Source organism: Neodothiora populina, assembly GCF_041146345.1.
Source record: "Neodothiora populina strain CPC 39397 chromosome Unknown canker_contig_14, whole genome shotgun sequence".
Lineage (NCBI taxonomy): Eukaryota > Fungi > Ascomycota > Dothideomycetes > Dothideales > Dothioraceae > Neodothiora > Neodothiora populina.
Window position 1 is genome coordinate 358,248 of NW_027191408.1, and position 20,454 is coordinate 378,701.

The window sequence follows — 20,454 nt, forward strand, 5'->3', positions numbered from 1 at the left end:
AGAAGTCCATCTCTGCCAGGTGTGCATGCCACTTTTGAATTCGGACTCATCGGGTATATATGTCTTCTCTACGGTATAAGGTAGGTATGCGAAATACCGAACATCATGTCGAGGTTGATTAAAGCCACACTGTTCGAGACCGCGTTTGGAAGCCAAGAATCGTCCACACATGGAAATGGGTGTGCGCTTTGTTATACCCGAGGCAGTAGAATGACTATCGCGTAAAGTCGACTATGACTCCTTTGGCAGCCTCTGGTCCAATGCAGGCTGCGAATTCTGCTACTATGCCTTTCAATGAGGTCCCATCAAGCACGTCCCCATCGTCCCAAGTCTGAAGGTCCTTTGGTTGATGTCAGAAACACTTGTGCCTATGAGACGACATTGCACTTACCTCGAATTGAACGATCATAGATCTTCCTGAGCCGATAGCTACTTTCATCTCCCCCAGAATTATCTCCTTCTCGAGAGTCGTGGCATCCGGAATTCCAGGCATACCAAGAGACAGCAAGGACAGTCCTGCGTCTGCAGCCTCCTTGGGGGAAGGTAGCTGATACCCCGTCACTTCCCCCAAGTCTTCTGATGATGTCCGTGTCGACTTCTTGCCCTCTTCTACCGACAACGACACGTACTTTTGCTTGTCCAGTAATCCTCGAAGTCGATCATCTAGTAAGTTCCATTCGTATGACTCGGGATCCAACACGTATTGCGGTTTGTACTCTCCTTTGTACTTCATTTTGACGCAACTGTGTATGTAGTAGCCCATGTAATAGAACTCATAGCCGCCTTCGAGCGCAAGTGCTGCTTCACGCATGGCACTCAACTTTCCAAAACTCCATTTTTCGAAGTCCTGGTGATATATGAAGTACACACCACTTACGGCATGTGGAAGTAGATCCAATACCCCGATAGCAATGAGTCTGCCATCGAGGCGATAGCATTGGTGGTATGAGCCGAGTTTAACATCTTTGCCGTTCTTCTTCCGAGTGCATCTGTTCAGTGGGGAAGAGCATAAGAATCTCTTGAAGCCGGACTGGCTAATTTCACTCGGCTTGTCATGATGGACATTGATCTGATAATCTTTGTAGAGAAGAAACTTCTCTTCAGTAAAAGTGTCTTCATCTAGAGAGACCTCAAACCGATGCACTGGCTCTACTGGCTTGAGACTCTGTTTCTCGGCTTCGTGTACAACATGCAGAAAGTCGAATGCATGTTTCTGCCGTGCTTTTTCTCTTGTTATTGTCAGCACAAGTCATATATCAAGGGCTCGGACTGTCGCTGGCAACTCTGAGGATAGAGTAGATGTCACAAATGTACTGGAGCACGAATGAAACTTACTCTTTCGTCTTGGGAAAGCGCTGTGAAACTTCCTGGATATAGCTTTCGCCCAAAACGTATTTATTCCATCGATTCAAGGCTTGCCTCTGATCTCTAGTAGTCACGAGAGATGCAACAGGTAGTCTAGATCGTCAGTATACATGATCGTATTGAAGTAGACGCGTACTATACTACCTTATGGTATAATGAGGACAGCAAGCTCTGAATACGTCTGGCTTATAGACAAGACTGCCAGATCGCCTCCAGCCCCTGTCTACCAGCGTTTGATATGTATCAACGCTCAGCAAACGACAGGTGGCATAATAACAGGCACCTTGACGTTGTCAGTACGGCTGCAGACATGGCTTGTGTGACAGCGTAATGGCTCATCGATAAGATGACTTATGACCAGGTCATGCCAGTGGCAGATGAATGGCTGAACAAACGCACGAGAATCAGGGGTTCTTTTACTTGACTCATCCTTTGATTTGCAATATCCGCAATCCGAGCTTTGGTAGCCTGGTTTATATACGTCGTTAGCTTGGGATCATCTCCGGGTGTTGTTGGTGGTGTTTAAGCGAGGAGTGATGAAGGCGAGAAGTCTTGGAGACAAGACTCACCGAAGGTTACACCTCCGGTGCACCCACCAGATGCTAATCGAGTCAAAGTAATGTTTACCTATAGGTGATAGTAGAGATATCGAGTCTGCCTCCATACTGAGAAAGTCGGAAACAGGTCTATGAAGTATGATCGTATTGGTGTATGTGTGTACAGTACCTTACGCACGGAGATCGTGTGCTCAAAAGCTTAACCCCGGAAAAGAATGAAAGTGAGCTGCGAGATGACATGCGATAATTAATCTAAAGAGGAGATATTTCCAGCGCGAGACATGGACAACCAACCAACCCTTTGCCATAAGGGTCAGTAAAGGAGCATCGCTATGTTCAGCACTGAGTATGTAGAATTGTTCGTGCTTTTTCTTAAACAGCACAGCAGTGTGTCGCATCATATCGTATCGTAGCTCGAGTAGTCAATACTCTAATCGTGTCGTCTGTCCGTGGGATTGGAAAGCTTCGGTCTATATAAAGATTCAACCGCACCTGTCACTCACATATGAAGAAAAGGAGCGTTTGTACCTGCATGTATTGTATGGTTGGTACTCATACAGAAGCACATTCAGGAGAGAAGGTACAAGTCCACCACCGCAGAACCCCTGAACACGACTCTTCTGTGATTGTTGTACATGATGAGGGCCGGCCAGGGACCTGTAGATAATTAGTGTAAGAGCCAACACGAGCACGTGGTGGGACCCCGGACAATGCTCGCGCAACATTTCTGAGTGCTGCACCGACGTCGACGGAGTATTCACTAAGGTAAAGTACGCTTTGCTCCGCTACTCCTAACCCACAATGTCGTCTGCCTCTCTTCTTCATCTGAACAGGTCTTCTGTCCTTCTTCAGCCCCGTCGCAAGCGGGACTGAAGTACTTTCCAAACACATCAAATCCCCAGTCACTTTGCTCTGCTTTGTCGGCTTGTCCATTTTCCACCTTCGTCTCTTCGCCCGCTGCGCACACTGAAGCTGCTCCTACCATCACCTCTGTACAACGTCGCTCCTTTGACCAGAGAGAGCCCGCGTGAGCTACTCCAAGCCAATTCACTTCACCCAATTCTACTTGAATCCAAAGCGCTTTTATAACTCCATTCCATTCTTGCCGGTCATCCCAATCAAATTCTTTGGTTCAGAAAAGACAGCTCAGCCGCAATAATGGCACACGATCATGAGCGATCAATGGAAGCCCGCGTTGGAAGAGATAACCAACGTAAGTAGAGTCTTGCTTCCGCTCCTTTACGCTGTCCATCTACGAGAACGACGAATGAAAGAGAAGAAGAAAGCCGGGACCCTTCAAAGGCCAACTGGCTGACTTGCGAAATCAGGCTACGGTCCCCAAGGCGAGCGCCTCGTTGCTGGGGTTGTCCCACTTTCCGCCGACCGTAAAACTGTTCTCCTCATCCAGTCCGTGCGCAGAAATGCTTGGGTCCTTCCTAAGGGTGGATGGGAGACAGATGAACCCACAGCTCAAGATGCCGCCTGTCGCGAGGCCTGGGAGGAAGCCGGCGCCATATGCAAAGTGCATGCTGACCTCGGCAAAATCCCCGAGAGGCGGAAACCGGAGCAGCTGACTGCGACTGCACCGAAGGCTGCCTATCACTTCTTCGAGGCTACAGTCGAGAAGGAAGAAGAAGTGTGGCCAGAGCAGCACAAGCGCAAGAGGAGATGGATGGGCTACAAGGAGGCTATCATACTCCTCAAGGACAGGCCTGAGCTGAGCGAGGCTCTGAACAGGAGCAGTATCGACAAGTCGTCTTGATGCTCTCGTTTGGCCCCTTTCCGTCTTTCTTTTTCGTACAACATGCATCACATGGTCGGGGGTTCATCCAGAGGGAGACAAGAAAAAAGTAATCAGCGGAAAATTCACGGTGTTCAGGAATTGGGCGTTGTAGCTTTACTCCATCCCTGCTGATTTTTGGTTGATCATCGCGCCTTCCTCCCTTTCTCGGAGAGATAGAGGTGGATTGCCCTTTTGGTTGTGGGCTGTAGACGACCTGGCGAGATCGGTCGGTCTTTCATTCGTCGTCAACGGTGGATACTTGGTTGAAATATCAGAGGGAAAATGTTCCCACCGTCTTCGCGCGACCTCTTCTGTTGTCGCAAGCATGGCTCTTTCTTTACAATTTCTCCTGTGATTCCATGGCGCAGATAACATATGCCTCTTTCCGCATAGGGAGGCATGTTGCAGGTCTTGTGCATATTATCGTTCATGTTCGATAGACACATTGACTGGATTCACCGCACTTGAAGCATGGGTACAAACTTTTTCTTTGGCATTCTCTCACGACCCAGTCTTCTATCTTACATAGTGTACAACATACTCGCCATCGCTCTGCCCAGCTCTCCTTACCGCAACTGCACGCCAAACTTTTCAACAAGCTCAGCGCGGATCTTCTCGTGTAGATCGTTGGTCTCTTCCCTGGACAACGTGCGCTCGAGACTCCTGTAGTTGATTCGATAACACAAGCTCTTGCGTCCCGTCTTAGGATGAACGAATTCATCGACCAATGTCACATCCTCGACCAGATCGCCCGCAGTGTTGCGCACAATCTCCATAATGTCATTTTCGTGGAAAGCAAGCGTCGCGAATTCTGCATTTGCGCCTTCGGCACTAGGGTGACCGCCGGCTGGAGATGGCGTGGATGAAGTGCCCGCCGCAGTACCAGTCACGGTCTTGCTGTCTTCAGCAGCGGCTTTGGGTAGCCAGAAGGCGACGTCGCGGGGCGCAGCGGGATACTTTGAAAACGGCACGTATCGACGAATGAGCTTCTGATCGAATTGGCTCAAGAATCTAGGGTCTTGACTCCAGAAGAGACGGATATCAGGGATTTCGTAGAGAAGCATAGCAATTCTCTCGAGACCAATTCCAAAAGCCCAGCCGACTCGAGAAGGCACATCTGCGTTATTGAGGATGGACTGCTGCACGATTCCGCATCCGAGTACTTCTAGCCAGTCACCTTGCCAGAAGATTTCGAGCTCCCACGAGGGAGAAGTGAAGGGAAAGTAGGCTTCAATCCATCGGACTTGGAGAGGTGCTTGTTCTTCTAGTGGTGCGCCCTCTGGTTCTGCAGCGGCGGCGGCTGCAGCAGCCTCCTTTGCCTTGGAAAAGATCTCAACCACGACGTTCTCAAGGGAACGCTTCAGATGCACAGCCATAGCTTCGGCTTCCTCTTGAGAGTGATCTTTCTGCAGAGGATTGCGCTCAGCATGAGTAGGGGGATTAGGATCCTCAACGACCAGATTGTGCTTGGGTAAATTCTCGACATCCTCCCAGATCTGTTGGGCGAGAGTCTTGCCTTCTGGCACTGCGTTGCGATCCCAGGTCATGGCACCTTCCATCTGGTGAAAGATTGGATAGTGTGATCGATCAATTGCATCACGCCGGTAAACATCAGCCGAGATGGTGAATCCGGGACTTGTGTTTGCTCTGAACACATCTGCTTGATGTGCTGAAGTATGCGTTTGAAGCACATGATCCTTGTTCACATAGTAAGTGTCTGTCCTACTTCGCCCCGGATGGTCCATTGGAAAGCCTAGGGAATCGAAATTCTGCCCGACGGTCACCACGGGGAAGAAGTCATTGTGATGCTGATAGCTCGGGAATCGCGACTCGATTAGTTTTCGAGTTATTGCGATTGGGTGACTGTCCTGCTGATGCAAGCGTCGCGGTACAGCAGATAATATGGTGCTTGGTACATTGGTCCATGAATCTGTCTTATACGACTTTCCTTCCACTAGTAGGTCGTTCGATTCAGATGCTAGAAAGCCCTGTCAGACTGATCGTTCTTTGCATTTGTGTATATGAGGATATGAAAGTAGGTGTGAAAATCATGAGATGGCAATGTCGAAAACATATGCTTGTATGAAGTCATTATTCATGAAGACATTGCGCCACCCATCATGATCGCCATTACATGATAGTCAATCCACAGTGACAGAGTGTGCACACTCATCTACTGGTCGCTCCCCAAGAATCACTGACCTGAGCTGTTGTATCGTTTTGAGCAAGTCCAGAGGCTAGTCCTTGATCTTGAGCTTATATTCAGACATCTTGCGCCCAGCGCATAAGCCTTGTTAGATCTCAAGGCATTCATCTCTATCAAGTCGGAAGTTCTGATCTTTTATGAACATATGACCACACTCTTTACTCCCAAAAGTTCTCAGACATCAGACTGGAGACTGCGGAAGCTCGCTCGGCTCGCTACGAAAAAAGCTGGGGGCGGAAACAACTACGACAGCCAAGTTTATGTTTCACTGACTATTGAAGTATTACCTTTTCGGTGATCGCTCGTGAACAAGATTTATAGTCATCGTCAGTAGTCCTTACATTGACCGGTCGTAGAATATCAAACGTGTCTGCAATCAATTGCAGTTACTGATCGTTAAAGAATGGCCGGGCATAACGAATCGTAGACTGCGGCCCATGTATCCTCGGCCGCGCAACCGGGCCGTATGACGTTCCCCGGGCCCCCGGTGGTCAGCGTTTCCCTATTCGTGCAGGTATCATGTGTTTGTGGTGCAAGAACGACCGAAAGATACTCAATCTAAAAAAGGTGTTCCTGCATTAATAAACTACAGAACATAATATTTTGGATGGACGAAACTCTCCGTCCTCAGTCTTAGAACATATACAATCCTATATTCTTGGTCTATCCTCTTCCAACCCTTTTCTCTGGCGGCTTGTACGCTTCGACTGCGTCTTATCTTTAATCATCATGACTTCTGCGGCTGCGAAGGTGCAAGAAAAGAGCAAGGATGTTCATAAAGTGCCAATCAAGTATCCGCTATGGTTCGGTGGTTCTTCCAGTGCCTTGGCTGCATTGGTCTCACATCCATTGGACTTGGGTAGGTGGATTGATCGATTGTGCGTCTGGTGAATACAACTAATGAGTCGACAGTGAAGGTGCGGTTACAAACCCAGCACATGACTGGAAGCTCGCATAACATGTTCGGGATGTTTGTGCACATCTACAAGGACCATGGCATAGGAGGGCTTTACAAAGGAGTCAGTGAACCCTTCGAAATAGGAAAATGCATGCAGTTGGGAGACTGACTCATACCTTTCTACGCAGATCTCAGCTTCACTCTTGCGACAAATCACCTACTCCACCACGCGATTCGCGGTATACGAGAAGCTCAAGCAGATGGACCAAGCAAAGAATGAGAAGACGTCGTTTGGCAAACTCGTCTTTATCTCATCGATATCTGGATTCGCGGGTAGTATCGTAGGAAACCCAGCAGACATTATGAACGTTCGCATGCAGCACGATGCTGCGCTGCCGCCGGCAGAGCGTCGCAACTATCCGAATGCGCTAGCCGGCATAGTCAGAATGATCCGTGAAGAGGGCTGGTCCAAGAGTCTTTTCCGAGGAGTGTGGCCCAACTCTGGCAGGGCTGTCCTCATGACTGCATCACAATTGGCAGGCTACGACATATTCAAGCAGGAGCTGCTCGCGCGGACCAGCATGACAGACAACACGGCAACTCATCTGGCAGCGTCTCTGCTTGCGGGTTTCGTAGCGACAACTCTTTGCTCCCCGCTCGATGTCATCAAGACGCGAATCATGAGTGCAAAGGAACACACAAGCATAGTACACTTGCTCTCGACCATCACGAAGAACGAAGGACCCGGTTGGATGTTCAAGGGCTGGCTGCCCAGCTTTATAAGACTTGGACCACACACGATAGCCACGTTTGTGTTCCTCGAGCAACACAAGAAGCTGTACAGAAAGTTCAAGGACTTGGACGACAAGTGATGGTCGTCTTTAGGGCAGAATGTACAGGGAAGACTATCCATGCCGCTCGGCAACAGACCTATAGATGAATAGACGAGGCTTCACAGCCGGTCACCCTAGACGAAGACTTGATAGCGTACCGACCAAAAGGTTATTCATAGAGTATGAATTCTCGAATGATTGTAGACCCAATCACCGTGCATTGAAGATGTGATGTCTGTAGTATTCAATGCAATGTCTGGAATTGATCAACATGATCAAAATCGAGGGTCTGTACTGCAGGGAGAGGCAGGTAAAGAGGGACAGGCACCCAAGGTAAGGAAGGTACAATAGCGATGGCGAGCGCATGGACCACGTACCTTCCCCACAAGCACAGAGGGCTCAAAGACAGCCAGCTGTCCCAACTCACACACATCTTGTCACGACTTTAACTTAGGGGGAGCCTTTTAATTCTGGCTTTGCTGGTCATCATACAACTTCATCGTCACTCCTTCAATCCGTTGAAAAGACAGCAATCATGAGCGGCTGTGAGTTTACTTCTTCTGCACTTTCGCCTGGGCGATCGCGTGCTTCGGCACAAGCACCTCCAGCACGATTCTCCTGCCACTGCACAGCGAGTCAATCTGCACTGCGATCTGTCATTGAGATCCATTGACGACTGGCAGCGTGTCACAACGGCGTGAGAGAAAGCCTGGCTAATACCTGTTCCCATCCAGTACGCTTCCTCGACTTGGTGAAGCCATTCACACCCCTGATTCCCGAAATCGCTGTCCCAGAGACCAAGACTCCTTTCCAGCAGCGCCTGATATGGACTGGTGTCACTCTTCTTATCTTCCTGGTCATGAGCCAGATGCCTCTGTACGGCATTGTGTCATCTGGTACTACGGAAGCCCACTCAAGAGGAGCGTCAACAAGAGCTGACAAAGTCTAGACACCTCTGACCCGCTCTACTGGCTCAGAATGATGATGGCCAGTAACAGAGGTACATTGATGGAGTTGGGTATCACCCCCATCATCTCCTCCGGCATGGTTTTCCAGGTGCGCAAGAACGAGCCCGGCATAGAAAAGCAACGTGGAAGACACATCTGACAAGCAGCACAGCTTCTTGCCGGAACCCACCTTATTGACGTCAACCTTGACCTCAAGACCGACCGTGAGCTCTACCAGACTGCTCAGAAGCTTCTCGCCATCATTCTCTCTTTCGGTCAAGCCTGTGTCTACGTCCTCACCGGTCTCTACGGCCAGCCTTCTGATCTCGGCGCTGGTATCTGTGTGCTCTTGGTTGTTCAGCTTCTCACCGCTGCTCTGATCGTCATTCTCCTCGATGAGCTCCTCCAGAAGGGCTACGGTCTTGGAAGCGGCATCTCCCTTTTCATTGCCACCAACATCTGCGAGTCTATCGTCTGGAAGGCTTTCTCTCCCACCACCATCAACACTGGCAGAGGACCCGAGTTCGAGGGCGCCATCATCGCTCTTGTCCACCTCCTCATCACCTGGCCCAACAAGCAGCTCGCTCTTCGCGAAGCCTTCTACCGCCAGAACCTGCCCAACGTCATGAATCTCTTGGCCACTCTTGCCGTCTTCTCCGCTGTCATCTACCTCCAGGGTTTCCGTGTCGAGATTCCCGTCAAGTCTTCCCGCCAACGTGGCATGCGCGGCTCTTACCCCGTCCGTCTTTTCTACACCTCCAACATGCCCATCATGTTGCAGTCGGCCCTTTCCTCCAACGTCTTCCTTGTCAGCCAGATGCTCTACTCGCGCTTCAGCGACAACCTCCTCGTCAAGCTCATCGGTGTCTGGGAGGCTCGTGAGGGTTCCGCTCAGATGCAGCCCATCTCTGGTCTTGTCTACTACATGTAAGGGCTTTGCCGATATCTCGGTGCATGCGACCAGTATCGAATATGCCGCTAATATGACATGCAGGTCTCCTCCACTTAACCTCAAGGACGCACTTCTCGACCCTGTTCACACCGCCCTCTTTATTGTCTACATGCTCACCGCCTGCGCCGCCTTCTCCAAGACCTGGATCGAAGTCTCTGGCTCCAGCCCCCGTGATGTCGCCAAGCAGCTCAAGGATCAGGGACTCGTCATGGCCGGTCACCGTGATGAGAGCATGTACCGCGAGCTCAAGCGTGTGATCCCCACCGCCGCCGCCTTCGGTGGTGCCTGTATCGGTGCTCTCTCCATCGTCAGCGATCTCGTTGGCGCGCTCGGTAGCGGAACCGGTATTCTCATGGCTGTCACGTAAGTTGAATGCACATGATGTCGATCAAGAGCAAATACTAATGCGGCGCAGCATCATCTACTCGTACTTTGAGATCGCGGCCAAGGAGGGTGACATGTCCGGCCTCAGAGGTATGGTTATGAGCTAGAGGGGTATATGATTCGGAAGAATGTGAAGTAGTGTATGCTATATAAAAAGGGATTGAGTAGGAGTTTTGGTACAAAATGTCATGGCAGGCGAGGATATCGGGGCCAAGGCCAACCATGAAACTCGGGGACGAGCCCCTGACGAATGGTCGAAGAGCCATGGAGCCCGCCCCACAAACACAGCTCATTGAGCTCGTGCATACAGGAGGCTGATGTATCCTCTGTAACTTGACCTATCTCACTCAATCACAAAGTCATGTGGAAATGCAAGATATGGGGGACAAGTGCCTTGGCCTCTGTCCCAGCCCACAACTAAGCCCTGGCGCAAGTGCAAGCAGAGGCAAAAGCAACTAAAGGTATAATACTCGTATAGCGTCGCCATGCCATGACATCCCGTACAGTGGCTCAGCTGTGCGGGGTTCAGATGGCCAAAGATTCGCGAGTGACGAACTTGTACTGTACTGTATTGTAGTATCGCAAGTGTCTCGGGATGCGGCGGTCCGACAAAGGGGAGCAGGCGCACACATGGAGAGCGTGGAAAAGAGGACTTGCATACAACGCAACCGGTATATCTGTGCTCTGGAACATGTACAAGTACCTACTTACAAATATTTCGCCAGCGGCAACGGGGGCCAATCGGTCGGTGTTGTCTCAAGTGAATCGGAGAATCGGAGCAACAGCACCCTTTAGTGAGTAAGGTAGTGTCAAGAGTGAGATTCATAGGTACAGAGCGGCGGAGATGGACGGGGAGACGGACAGGGCACGTGCGGGACGAGATATAGGGATAGAGGAGGCTGAGTCCCGCAATAAACGCAGTGGAAGATGGTGCAACAGTGCCGAGGGCACAGAGGGGACACAGCAAAGGCACACGGACAGGGGGAGGGTGAAGTTGCTGCGTCTTTTGGCTGGGTCTGTCAAGAAGATTGTTGCTGTACGCAAGAGATGGGGTGGTCTGCGAAGGTGGACTCTCGACACCACCGGCGCGATCGCAGCGCAGCAGAGGCTCAGCACCAGAAAGTTCCGGACCCAAGAGTTGTGACACGGGCGACTGCCCAGACCGGAGGCTTGGCAATAGACTTGGGACGAACAGAAGCCGACTCCGCCGCAATAGGGCTCGGATGTTGGCGTTGGCATTGGCATTGTTTGGCGCGGCGAGCGGCGATTAGACAGTGTCAGCCGCAGCAGCATGGCAAAAGCAGAGAAGAGAGAGGGAGAAAGCAGAGGTGAGCTGCTTTTTGACGAGATACGTCAGCCAACGCGGACAGCCTGTGAGAGCGCAGGGCCCCGTCCGTCTCCCGCCTTCCGGATGTAGCGATAGCAGGGCAGTGCAAAGGTGGAGGAAGGACCACAGGCACCTTCTGTTTTAACACCACGATTGCATATATTATCTTTTCCTTGCTCCCTCATTCGTCTGTTTCTATATCATCCTCAACTACACACACAATACCCATATTCAACACAGAGATTCAGCCCGTCGTCGCTCCGGAGTCGACATATCATCTTTCATCACCATCATCGTCAGCATCGTCACTACATAACCACACTACCTTACTTTACTCCACATTCCTGAAGTTTAGTCCAGCAAGCCACTCCGGTAGTGTCAGCAGCCTTCCAACAACAACCATGGCCGTCGAATTGTCTACTCCTCCTAGATCCCGCTCTTCTTCGGGCGCTTCATTGTCATCTCGCCGCATGCATTCTCCCAACCTGTCGCTGGATCTCAAGGATCTGCCGGCCTTGTCGACACCTTCTGCGCCGTCAAACACGCTTATCATTACGGTACGTCTACACGGTGCATTTCTCGGTGCATAAGTCAACATGATACTTATTGTTACATTTAGAATCTTGACGATCCCGCCATCTTCACCGCTGCAAACCTCGCCTCGATCCGACAAGCACTGGACGACCAGAACACGCTCTACTCCTTCTCGCCACTCAAATCCTTCCGCAGAATCATCTGTTCGTTCTACACCATCGAAGCCGCGACCGAGGTACGCCAGAAGCTTGACGGCGAAACCGTCCTCGGCCACCGTATCAGAGTCTACTTCGGCCAAGAGACAAAGCTGGTCGAGTCCGAAGATCAACATCTCAAGGCTCCTCACGCAGGCAAATTGTTCTTCATCTCCCCACCCCCTTCACCTCCCCACGGATGGGAAAGCAGAGAAGAAGAGCCTCCGAACAAGGACGTCCACGCCGACGACCTAGCAGCCGCTCTACACAGACTCAACGCGCACTCATCGTCCAACGACGACCAACAGCAATATGACGCACAATCGCTGAAGCAAGCGGTGGAAGCAAACAGGAGACAGCGCAGCGATAGCAGAACTATCGTCTACCACCCGGGCGACCACGGCGACAGCCCTCATCTCCCTGCCATTGCAGTCGAAGATATGAGCGAGTCGTCCAGTCCAGTCAGTCCCACTTTTGGCTCAGCACCCAGCGTTCCACTGGACGCAGCGAGACCCATCACGCACACCGCTCGGCCTCCTGTCGAACTCATGGAGTAGAGATTCAAAGATGCCTGGTCTTTTGTCATGTTTATTGTTTTCTTCCTCGGCTTTATGAGCATCAAGGCAATGGTTGGGTTAAGGGGATTCATGGCACAGGGGCATTATTATGGCGTTTCTGTTTGGTTCTTGGTCTTGTTATCTATATATACCTGTGGACGGAGAAAGCGATGAGTATGATTACATTGTTCTAAACCACTCCTTTTCCGATTGATTGGTCTCTCAGTGATAAGACGGTGGTCTGTCAGGCATCTCCATGCATGATACACGCTCTGACAATGGACCTGGTAGGTTGAACACACAACCATCGTTTTCACACAAGTTCGCCTGATACTACACACGTCTTTTCTGATGCAAGTTGACATGATGGTCTGTTTCGTCAGTCTCCGAAGAGATGTTAAGCATTCATACATATTTACCTGTGTATATAAGGTAATCCAAGAAAGAAACAGAGTGTACGCATCTGATTGGCGCTGTTCATCCAATCAATGACAAAGAGAGACATTTTACTCGACGTAAGCGGTGAACATCTCCAGTCCATCTTTGGCGACGAGCTCGACCTCGGTGCCTTGCGAAATGAAGAAAATGTTTCCCTCCTTGATGGTCCACTGCTTGCCCTTGGCTTTGATGATGGCCTCGCCTTTTGTGGCAATGGCCGTCGAGGGACCCGAAACAGCCGCCAGAGTCTCCGAGTCGGTCTTGTCGAGCTGCGTGCGCGTCATGTTGAACTCGCTCATCGGCGGCTTGTACACGAGCGTCTTGCCGGATTTGCTGCCTTTGTAGGGCTTGGCGGGGAGCATGCAGTCTTCTGCCGTGTGAGGGGTGAAAGTCAGACAGGAGCAGAAGAGGTCGGCGGAGTTGCGCTCGGCAGAGGGGCAGAAGCCTGTGTTGAGCACGTTGTTGCTGCGCGCCATGCATTCGATGATGTCGCCCGAGAGGTAGGCGTGGATGCCGTCCGCGGGGATGTAAATGCTCTCGCCGGGTTGAAGGACGAGGTAGTTCATTGTGATGAGGGCGACGACGAGGCCTGGATCGGTCTTGTCGTACTGGTCGGCAAGGCGTGGGATCATGTCTGGGATATAGGTATCTGATCCGAACGAAGACTTGTCGGTCTTGTGGAGAGCATCGACGGTCTTGCCGATCGTTGCATCTTCCGCGGTGAGCATCTGCTTGACGACATGCTTCAGAGTCTGGTCGTCGAATTTAGTGGATGAGGCGTCAGGGAGGTACTGCTTGAGAGGCTCGAGTTGCATCAGCTTGCTGATGGTGTCGACGGGCTTGAAGCCGCAGAAAGCCTCAAACTTGGTCAGGGCAATGGCGATTTCAGGCTTGTGGTTCGGGTCCGTGAAGTTCTCCGGGTCCTTTTCGTGTAGCTTGCTGGCTAGATCTTTGTTTGGGTGAAGTTGTAGAGGAAGCGCCTTCGCAATGGAAAGGACCTTGGGTAGATAAGGAAGCTTCGCGTGGCCGAACTTGTCGATGACGTTCTTTCCGACCATCTCTTCTGCGTTCTTGTCGATGACATCCTGTAGGTCCTGGCCATCCATAGTGTAGGAAGGTAACACGGGATAGGTTCCGAACCACCTTTTTCAGGTTAGTAAGGGATAACAGTAGGTGATTTTGTGAGCTGCTCACATCTCGGCATAAGGCTTGCTCTCATCGAGCTTAAAGTCCTCATTGGGGCCCTTGCCACCCCAGCCAGGAGTCTTCTCGCATAATGCAGCGGCGAGAGAATCTCTGCCTGTCTTGCCCCAAGGGTATTGGTTGCACGAGGCCTTTATTTGAAGAACGGGATCGACCATTTTTTCTGATGTGTGTTGGTTGGGGTAAATGCAGTGGAGTCGAAAGACAGTATTTCAACTCAATTGGAGATGGTAACAGGATATAGAAAGTTTAGAACTGAACTTGATGCAACTGAAAATGGGAGCATAGGGTGTTTATAACGAGGCGACGGCCCCATCAATTGACAATAGAATGGAGACATTGTATGTGTGATCACAGTGATGATTTGTGATGTCATATCAGAATGCGGGTCTACACCGCGGAGCTGCTGTCCTAGGGCGTTCCTTCGACCTACCTTACCTTGACACGAATGCTTGGTACCTGCATTATCATCATTCGCAAGCCCAGACTGTGCTTGGTGTGTTTGTGGCATTGTGAATCACGTCGGTGGATGCTGGGATTCATGATGGGAGATGCTCAGAGTGAGGCTCTGTGGTAGTGAGGGGAAAAGATAATCCAAATACTGTACGTGTTTGGGACGATTGCAAAGCAACATGAGTCGTGAGTTTCTAGAAGAGCACTAGAAGTTGAAACAATCACCGAAAAGGGATATTCGAGTCGAGGTCGGAGCATGCAACACATGAGGTCCAATATGCTGCACCTTCGGCCGTTTGCAATGAAAGTGGCTCGGGTGCATAAGAGCAACCTTGAAGGTAAGGTACCTTACCTTATGCTGAATGGTGAGGCTCGGGAAGACGTTGGGTCTTGGCAAATTCCCTGCAGGCACTAACGGGACAGCAATAAGCGACCGTGACTTGTGGTAGGCGATGCTCTAGTGGTGAATGGTACAACGAAGTAGGAATGGAAGCAGCAGACAAATCAGAGGGGCATATGCCAGCATAACGAAGAAGGCTACACGTACCAGATCTGTGAAATCACCAGCTGAGGCAAAGTCTTGTTCTCGGTCACAGCAAGTCAAAGAAATAGATAGATAAGGCTCGAAAAGCGGAAGCCGAGCTGATAATACAGTAATCCAACACGAGATACTAAAAGACACGGTACGGTGGCCAAGGGCAGCTGGCACTACTGTCCAGTAGTATAATTACGGTCTCCATAGAGGGTAAGCGTATCGCAGTAACGACAATAAGAGCCGTAGCAGCAGCCAGTGAGAGCGCCAAGTCAAGTGTACCCTGTTCGACGCCTTTTACAAGTACTTTTGGTGTAATTGCACAATCTATACTGTACTTATTGCCTCTGTTCAGGAGCACTGAGCTTCCACTTTCCCTGCGCAGTAGCCAGTACTGTACCTTTAGCCAGCCAGGTGCAACGTTCCACACCCAACAACGTTCTCCCCTTGTAGCAGCGGATTGGAGTGAAGCAAGCTCTACTGTCTGTCCCCCCATCGGCCCAAGAGAACCAGAACTGTTGCTTTGCGCGCCGACTGCGCACAATCAACTGATCCCCGTCGTCCCTTTTCCCTCCCCCTGGGACTTGACCCGCTACATACAGTATGCATTTCGCCTTTCCCCCACGCAAATCATCAAATCCACCGCCGTACGCAATGCGCTCTTCACGGAGCTATGCTGGCTCTCGTTTCTTCACGCGCGCATCTCGTCTGCAGCAATTGCTGGTCGTCGTGTTGGGAGCCTTTACCACCATTTGGCTGGTGGCCAGACTCTTCGGAGGCTCGAGTGCGCCGTCAATACCAGCTGGCACCCCCCGAGCCGTGGTGGTCACAACAATAGATCCAAGCCTCAGCCCCAGCTACAAGGAAGCCATCAAGTCCAATAGAAAACACTATGCCGAGAAGCACGGTATGTTGTAATTTCTTGCCTGTCTGAAATCATCCTGGCTGACCTACACCCAAGGCTACGTCGCTTTCTTCCCCAACACCACCGACTATCCCCTCGACAACGCACCCGGATCATGGTCGACCGTGCCTGCTCTCCGTCATGCCATGAGCTTATATCCTCACACCCCTCTGGTCTTTTACCTGACTTCGACCGCATTGATCATGAACCCCTCGCTGGACCTCGAGACGCATATCATGAATCCTGCGCGGCTGGAATCTCTCATGATCGTCGACAAGCCCGTGGTCCCACCAGACAGTGTCATCAGGACCTTCTCGCATCTGAAAGGAGACCGCATTGACTTTGTCTTGACCCAGGACAGCGAAGGATTAGCCGGCGGAAGCATGATCATCAGGAACGGCGAATGGGCCAAATTCTTCCTCGACGCATGGTTTGACCCCATGTACAGAAGTTACAACTTTCAGAAAGCCGAGGCTCACGCCCTCGAGCACATTGTGCAGTATGTCTATCTTGCGTGTCACATGTCGCGCGCGCGGACAAATAACTAACGTCGTCACAACAGATGGCACGGCACCATGCTCGCCAAACTCGCCTTGATCCCCCAGCGTATCTTGAACTCATACACCACGGGCAACATCGAAGGTGTCTACCAAGAGGGTGACTTCGTCGCCAACTTCCACGGCTGCATCCGCGACCCCAGCCGCAACTGCGAAGAGGAGATTCAGCCGCTCTTGACTCGATGGAGAGAAATTAGAGATCGTGAGCGGTAGATTTGTCGCACCATCGAATTCGCATGAGCCAGAAAGTCTCCGTGCCAAACCCTGATCACCGACCCTGGAGGCCGAGGATGCGGGCATCCCCTCAGTCGAGGGCACACAAGGATGAGCCGCATTGGGGGTAGGCGCGTGGCAGATCTGGCTCTCGTGCGCCTCTAATTTCCGCGAGACGCCCCAAGGCCTGGTACTGTAGAGGCAACGACGAAGAAAAAAAAATCGATAAACGATCGCTCGCATATAACCCTCTTTCTACGAGCTCACGCAAAGACGGAGACCTGCTCCCCTCGCATCATCGGATCATGCTTACTGGTGTCTTGGGCGCAAGATAGAGCATACAAGATGGGATTCAGAGTGGACTCCTTCCAGTCATCTCGCGCATCTTAAGCAGCGGTCCCAATCGGCCGATGCTTACAGGCCGAGAGGAAGGAGAGGAAGGGACAACCCTCGATGTCTGCAAAGGTCGGGACGAAACTGCAGGCATGTTATTTACTTCGACGATTCCACGGGGCGAGATATTGGAGCGACCATATGAGACCTGGCTTGGCCATCGATCCTCGAGACCAGTTGCGGTCTGGTCTAACGTTTGACATTTCACTTTTTACACTTCCTGTGCTTAATTTTTCTTGCTTTACGAATATTGGGAAAAGGTGACATTATAGAAAGAAAGACAAAAAAGAGAAGAAGGGGAAACAAAGGGATTTATTTCCTCTTTCTTCGAGGAGGAAGATGGAAAACAGGTGTGGATATATACCGTATTGAGCTAGAGAAAGGATTCGAATTTCTTCCTCCTTCTTTCTTGCCCTCGAACCTGTTGGCTTGATCTGTCTGTCTGTTGGGTTTTCACTTTGTGTTTCATCACGGTACCTCTTTTCGCGCAATGCGAAACATGTCCTGCGGTCTTCATTCGAGAGACGGGATCGGACATGGCTGGCGGGGGAATCCGCGTGTATATCATCATCTCTACCAATCAGGAAATAGAAGGAACGGAGAAGACATCAACTTCTGATCCAAGCAAGTGAGGCGACCCTGGCCCCTTCTGGTCGAGCTAACACATCCATCATCGCCAGTCAGCCGCATCGTCTCGTGCACAAGGGAGGTCTGTCCGAGACACTCGTAAGGAACCACCGTGCCAGAAGCAGATCGCTGTTGGATGTAAGAAATATACACACGACACGGGGATTTCGACGTGGGTGATTCGGTGGTCTCTCTGGGCCATGTTAAGCTTGTGGGTAAGTTCGTCGAATTGTATTTCGTTGGTTTGTGGTTCTTTGATCTTGCAGCCGTTGCTTCGTACAGGTATGCCGGAAAGATGTGATAGGGAGATATGGCGGGGGTGAGATAACAGGGAAGACATGACAAGAAAGGCAACAAGGAAGACGACGGAGGATATATCAGTATTGTGCAGAGAAGAGAAAGTGTCAGGAGAGGCCAGACTAGGAAGAGGCGAGATACTTTTGTTTGGAGTCTTGCGAGGAGATGCCTGAGGCAGGAAGATGGGGCAATGAGGAAGGAGGAGAGAAGGGGCTTATCTTGTCTTCCTAGAAGAAAGAATGAGGAAAAGTGCACGTCACGTCCGTCATAAAGGGAACCCAGAAGTCGCAAGGTGGAGTAAGTCATTCGACTAAGCAGTCGCGAGCATACTGATCGCTAAAACCGAAACATCTCTAGCTCATTGGTACCTTTATAGGCAATCCAAGTGAAATCGATCAAACAGACGCAAAAAAATTTACAACAAGGAAGCAGAAGAGATGGAACAGAAACAACAAGACAAAAAAGAGAATGACTCCCTGGAATGCGGGAGGGTGCTTGTCACTTCCTCAATCTCATTTATAGAAACATCACCCGGTTCGTTCCTCACTGCTGGTGCTGGTGCTGCTACAGCTGCTTCAGCTGTTAGACTTCCATTCATGGCTTTTTTCTCTCCTCTGGAACAGTATTCCTGGCGCATTCGCTTGCTTGCTTGCTTGCTACAGTGCTTCTTTCCACCAATTGGTATAATCCTTCTCGTCCTCACTGTTGTGGCTTCGGGGATTGAGGTGAGCCGCCCCAAGCCAGTAGCTCAGTCAACACACCGCGCTCTATTATGCCAGCATAACATTTTCTCTTATGCCGTCTCCAAATCGCCTGCAATGCCAACAGCTCTTCCCTTCTCTCCCTTCTTCCCCCTGATCGCAGTCGACAACTGATATGTCGCTGAGATTAGGACTGTCAATGTTTTCGCACAATATTCGTAGAGCAATAGAAGCTCGTCATGTTCGTCTCCTATTCATCGTGATAGAATCGTCGAAGGGCCTTCTCGACCTCCTTGAACTCTTCCTTGGCTTGTGCGATCGTGGTTTTGCATTTGTCCAAGCAGACTTTCTTATCGGGCTCGTCGTGGGTTCCCGTTTCATCCTTGTAGGCGCCGAAGTGTTGGATCTTCTCACACGAGTCCTTGACTTTGGTCAGGCCAAGGGTTGCGCTACTGCCCTTGAGGAAATGACCGAGCGCACTAAGCTGGGCTAGATCTCCGCTTTCACTATGCATAAGGAATGTGGCGTCAGCACTCGGTCTCATCGATTGCTTCAGACATGCAGTATGATTCACTTCTGATCCGGCGATGAGATACACGGTTCAGATGCACATATCGCATCAGGCTTCTCTCAAGAACACTTACAGGTTCGAGTCCATCTTCTGGAAGGTAGTCTCGGCTTGCTGGAAGAAGTCGAAGACAATGCTTCTGCTGAACTCGCGCTCTTCCTCATCGTCGTCCATCTCCAAAATTTGCTCAAAGGTGGCGGCATCGATGCTGTCGCCAAACTCAGCCATGCCAACTGATCCCTCCTCGCTCTGTTGTAAAGATAATTTGTTAGTCGATGATTGCGCACACGCACAAGATGTGAAATGTGGTGGATGTGCCGGTCAGGCTGCTTGATGAGTGGGTGGGGGGGATCATGAGATTCGTGACGAGCTGCACAATGCGCGATGCTACATTGGGCAAAGTGATGCGAAAACCACGTACCCTGGCGTCAGAAGCCTGTGTAGTTCCTGGCATTTTCGTGGTCGTTATGTTTTATTATGTATCTACGTTCGTCGCGTCGTTCTTTGCCCGGCACTTTCTGGAATTACGAGTCCAACCGGCAGATTCGCCTGAGTCGTCGCGTGCGTTCAATGGAGGTCTGAGATGTCGTATTGATGGATATATTCTAGTTCCTGTCAGAAATTCTGTCGGTTAATGCATGATTCAGCCTCATGCAAGGCGGCGATGTGAAAGCTTTTCTTTGGAAAGAGCAGAGCGACAGATGACTTCGGCCGTGTCAAATGTGTCTTGCTACGGGAAATGTGGCTGGCGAAGATTGATATCCACGACTACTATGACGTACAGTTTGCCTTTGCTTTGTCACACGCTCGTCTCGACGCTGCGCTGCGCTGTGCTGACAGGATCAAGATGACTTCCCAGGAAAGAAGGATTGATGGGCAGCACAAGAGTTACTGTGGAGGAGATGGCAACCCAAGGTACAAGTAAGGTAATCAGGGCAAACGCGGTGGAGGGGGAGGTGGGGTCTCTCGGGGCATGAGAATATTGTGGCCGTACGGTAGTTTGAGCACTGACCGTTGTTGCTAGCAAAGTA

The 20,454-nt window shown here is 50.8% G+C and overlaps 9 protein-coding genes across 10 annotated transcripts; 5 read left to right on the plus strand and 4 right to left on the minus strand.

Annotated features, from left to right (window-relative positions):
• Positions 1-214: 214 nt before the first annotated feature.
• Positions 215-2,029, minus strand: AAFC00_002093 (uncharacterized protein; the record flags this gene model as incomplete). 2 transcript variants are annotated; one of them, XM_069341368.1, is made up of 6 exons in its annotated part: positions 215-340; positions 392-1,229; positions 1,336-1,458; positions 1,510-1,648; positions 1,786-1,833; positions 1,993-2,029. In XM_069341368.1, the coding sequence occupies 6 exons, from the start codon at positions 2,027-2,029 to the stop codon at positions 215-217; spliced, it is 1,311 nt and encodes a 436-aa protein (XP_069201445.1). The 2 variants fall into 2 exon arrangements, with proteins under 2 accessions (XP_069201445.1, XP_069201446.1); XM_069347981.1 differs by lacking the exon at positions 1,786-1,833.
• A 1,051-nt stretch (positions 2,030-3,080) lies between these two features.
• On the plus strand, positions 3,081-3,684 carry AAFC00_002094 (uncharacterized protein; the record flags this gene model as incomplete). The annotated part of the gene is made up of 2 exons (XM_069341369.1): positions 3,081-3,135; positions 3,251-3,684. The coding sequence occupies 2 exons, from the start codon at positions 3,081-3,083 to the stop codon at positions 3,682-3,684; spliced, it is 489 nt and encodes a 162-aa protein (XP_069201447.1).
• Positions 3,685-4,271: 587 nt separating this feature from the next.
• AAFC00_002095 (uncharacterized protein) lies at positions 4,272-6,019 on the minus strand (the record flags this gene model as incomplete). The annotated part of the gene is made up of 2 exons (XM_069341370.1): positions 4,272-5,683; positions 5,908-6,019. The coding sequence occupies 2 exons, from the start codon at positions 6,017-6,019 to the stop codon at positions 4,272-4,274; spliced, it is 1,524 nt and encodes a 507-aa protein (XP_069201448.1).
• A 621-nt stretch (positions 6,020-6,640) lies between these two features.
• Positions 6,641-7,681, plus strand: AAFC00_002096 (uncharacterized protein; the record flags this gene model as incomplete). Its single annotated transcript, XM_069341371.1, has 3 exons — positions 6,641-6,770; positions 6,824-6,930; positions 6,998-7,681. The coding sequence occupies 3 exons, from the start codon at positions 6,641-6,643 to the stop codon at positions 7,679-7,681; spliced, it is 921 nt and encodes a 306-aa protein (XP_069201449.1).
• A 496-nt stretch (positions 7,682-8,177) lies between these two features.
• On the plus strand, positions 8,178-10,032 carry AAFC00_002097 (uncharacterized protein; the record flags this gene model as incomplete). Its single annotated transcript, XM_069341372.1, has 6 exons — positions 8,178-8,187; positions 8,377-8,538; positions 8,592-8,698; positions 8,762-9,516; positions 9,584-9,904; positions 9,957-10,032. 6 exons carry the CDS (start codon positions 8,178-8,180, stop codon positions 10,030-10,032), a joined length of 1,431 nt encoding a protein of 476 aa, XP_069201450.1.
• A 1,621-nt stretch (positions 10,033-11,653) lies between these two features.
• On the plus strand, positions 11,654-12,537 carry AAFC00_002098 (uncharacterized protein; the record flags this gene model as incomplete). Its single annotated transcript, XM_069341373.1, has 2 exons — positions 11,654-11,809; positions 11,872-12,537. The coding sequence occupies 2 exons, from the start codon at positions 11,654-11,656 to the stop codon at positions 12,535-12,537; spliced, it is 822 nt and encodes a 273-aa protein (XP_069201451.1).
• A 506-nt stretch (positions 12,538-13,043) lies between these two features.
• Positions 13,044-14,336, minus strand: AAFC00_002099 (uncharacterized protein; the record flags this gene model as incomplete). The annotated part of the gene is made up of 2 exons (XM_069341374.1): positions 13,044-14,118; positions 14,170-14,336. The coding sequence occupies 2 exons, from the start codon at positions 14,334-14,336 to the stop codon at positions 13,044-13,046; spliced, it is 1,242 nt and encodes a 413-aa protein (XP_069201452.1).
• A 1,430-nt stretch (positions 14,337-15,766) lies between these two features.
• AAFC00_002100 (uncharacterized protein) lies at positions 15,767-16,837 on the plus strand (the record flags this gene model as incomplete). Its single annotated transcript, XM_069341375.1, has 3 exons — positions 15,767-16,070; positions 16,125-16,566; positions 16,630-16,837. The coding sequence occupies 3 exons, from the start codon at positions 15,767-15,769 to the stop codon at positions 16,835-16,837; spliced, it is 954 nt and encodes a 317-aa protein (XP_069201453.1).
• A 2,268-nt stretch (positions 16,838-19,105) lies between these two features.
• AAFC00_002101 (uncharacterized protein) lies at positions 19,106-19,877 on the minus strand (the record flags this gene model as incomplete). Its single annotated transcript, XM_069341377.1, has 3 exons — positions 19,106-19,361; positions 19,500-19,672; positions 19,845-19,877. The coding sequence occupies 3 exons, from the start codon at positions 19,875-19,877 to the stop codon at positions 19,106-19,108; spliced, it is 462 nt and encodes a 153-aa protein (XP_069201454.1).
• Between the last annotated feature and the right edge of the window lie 577 nt (positions 19,878-20,454).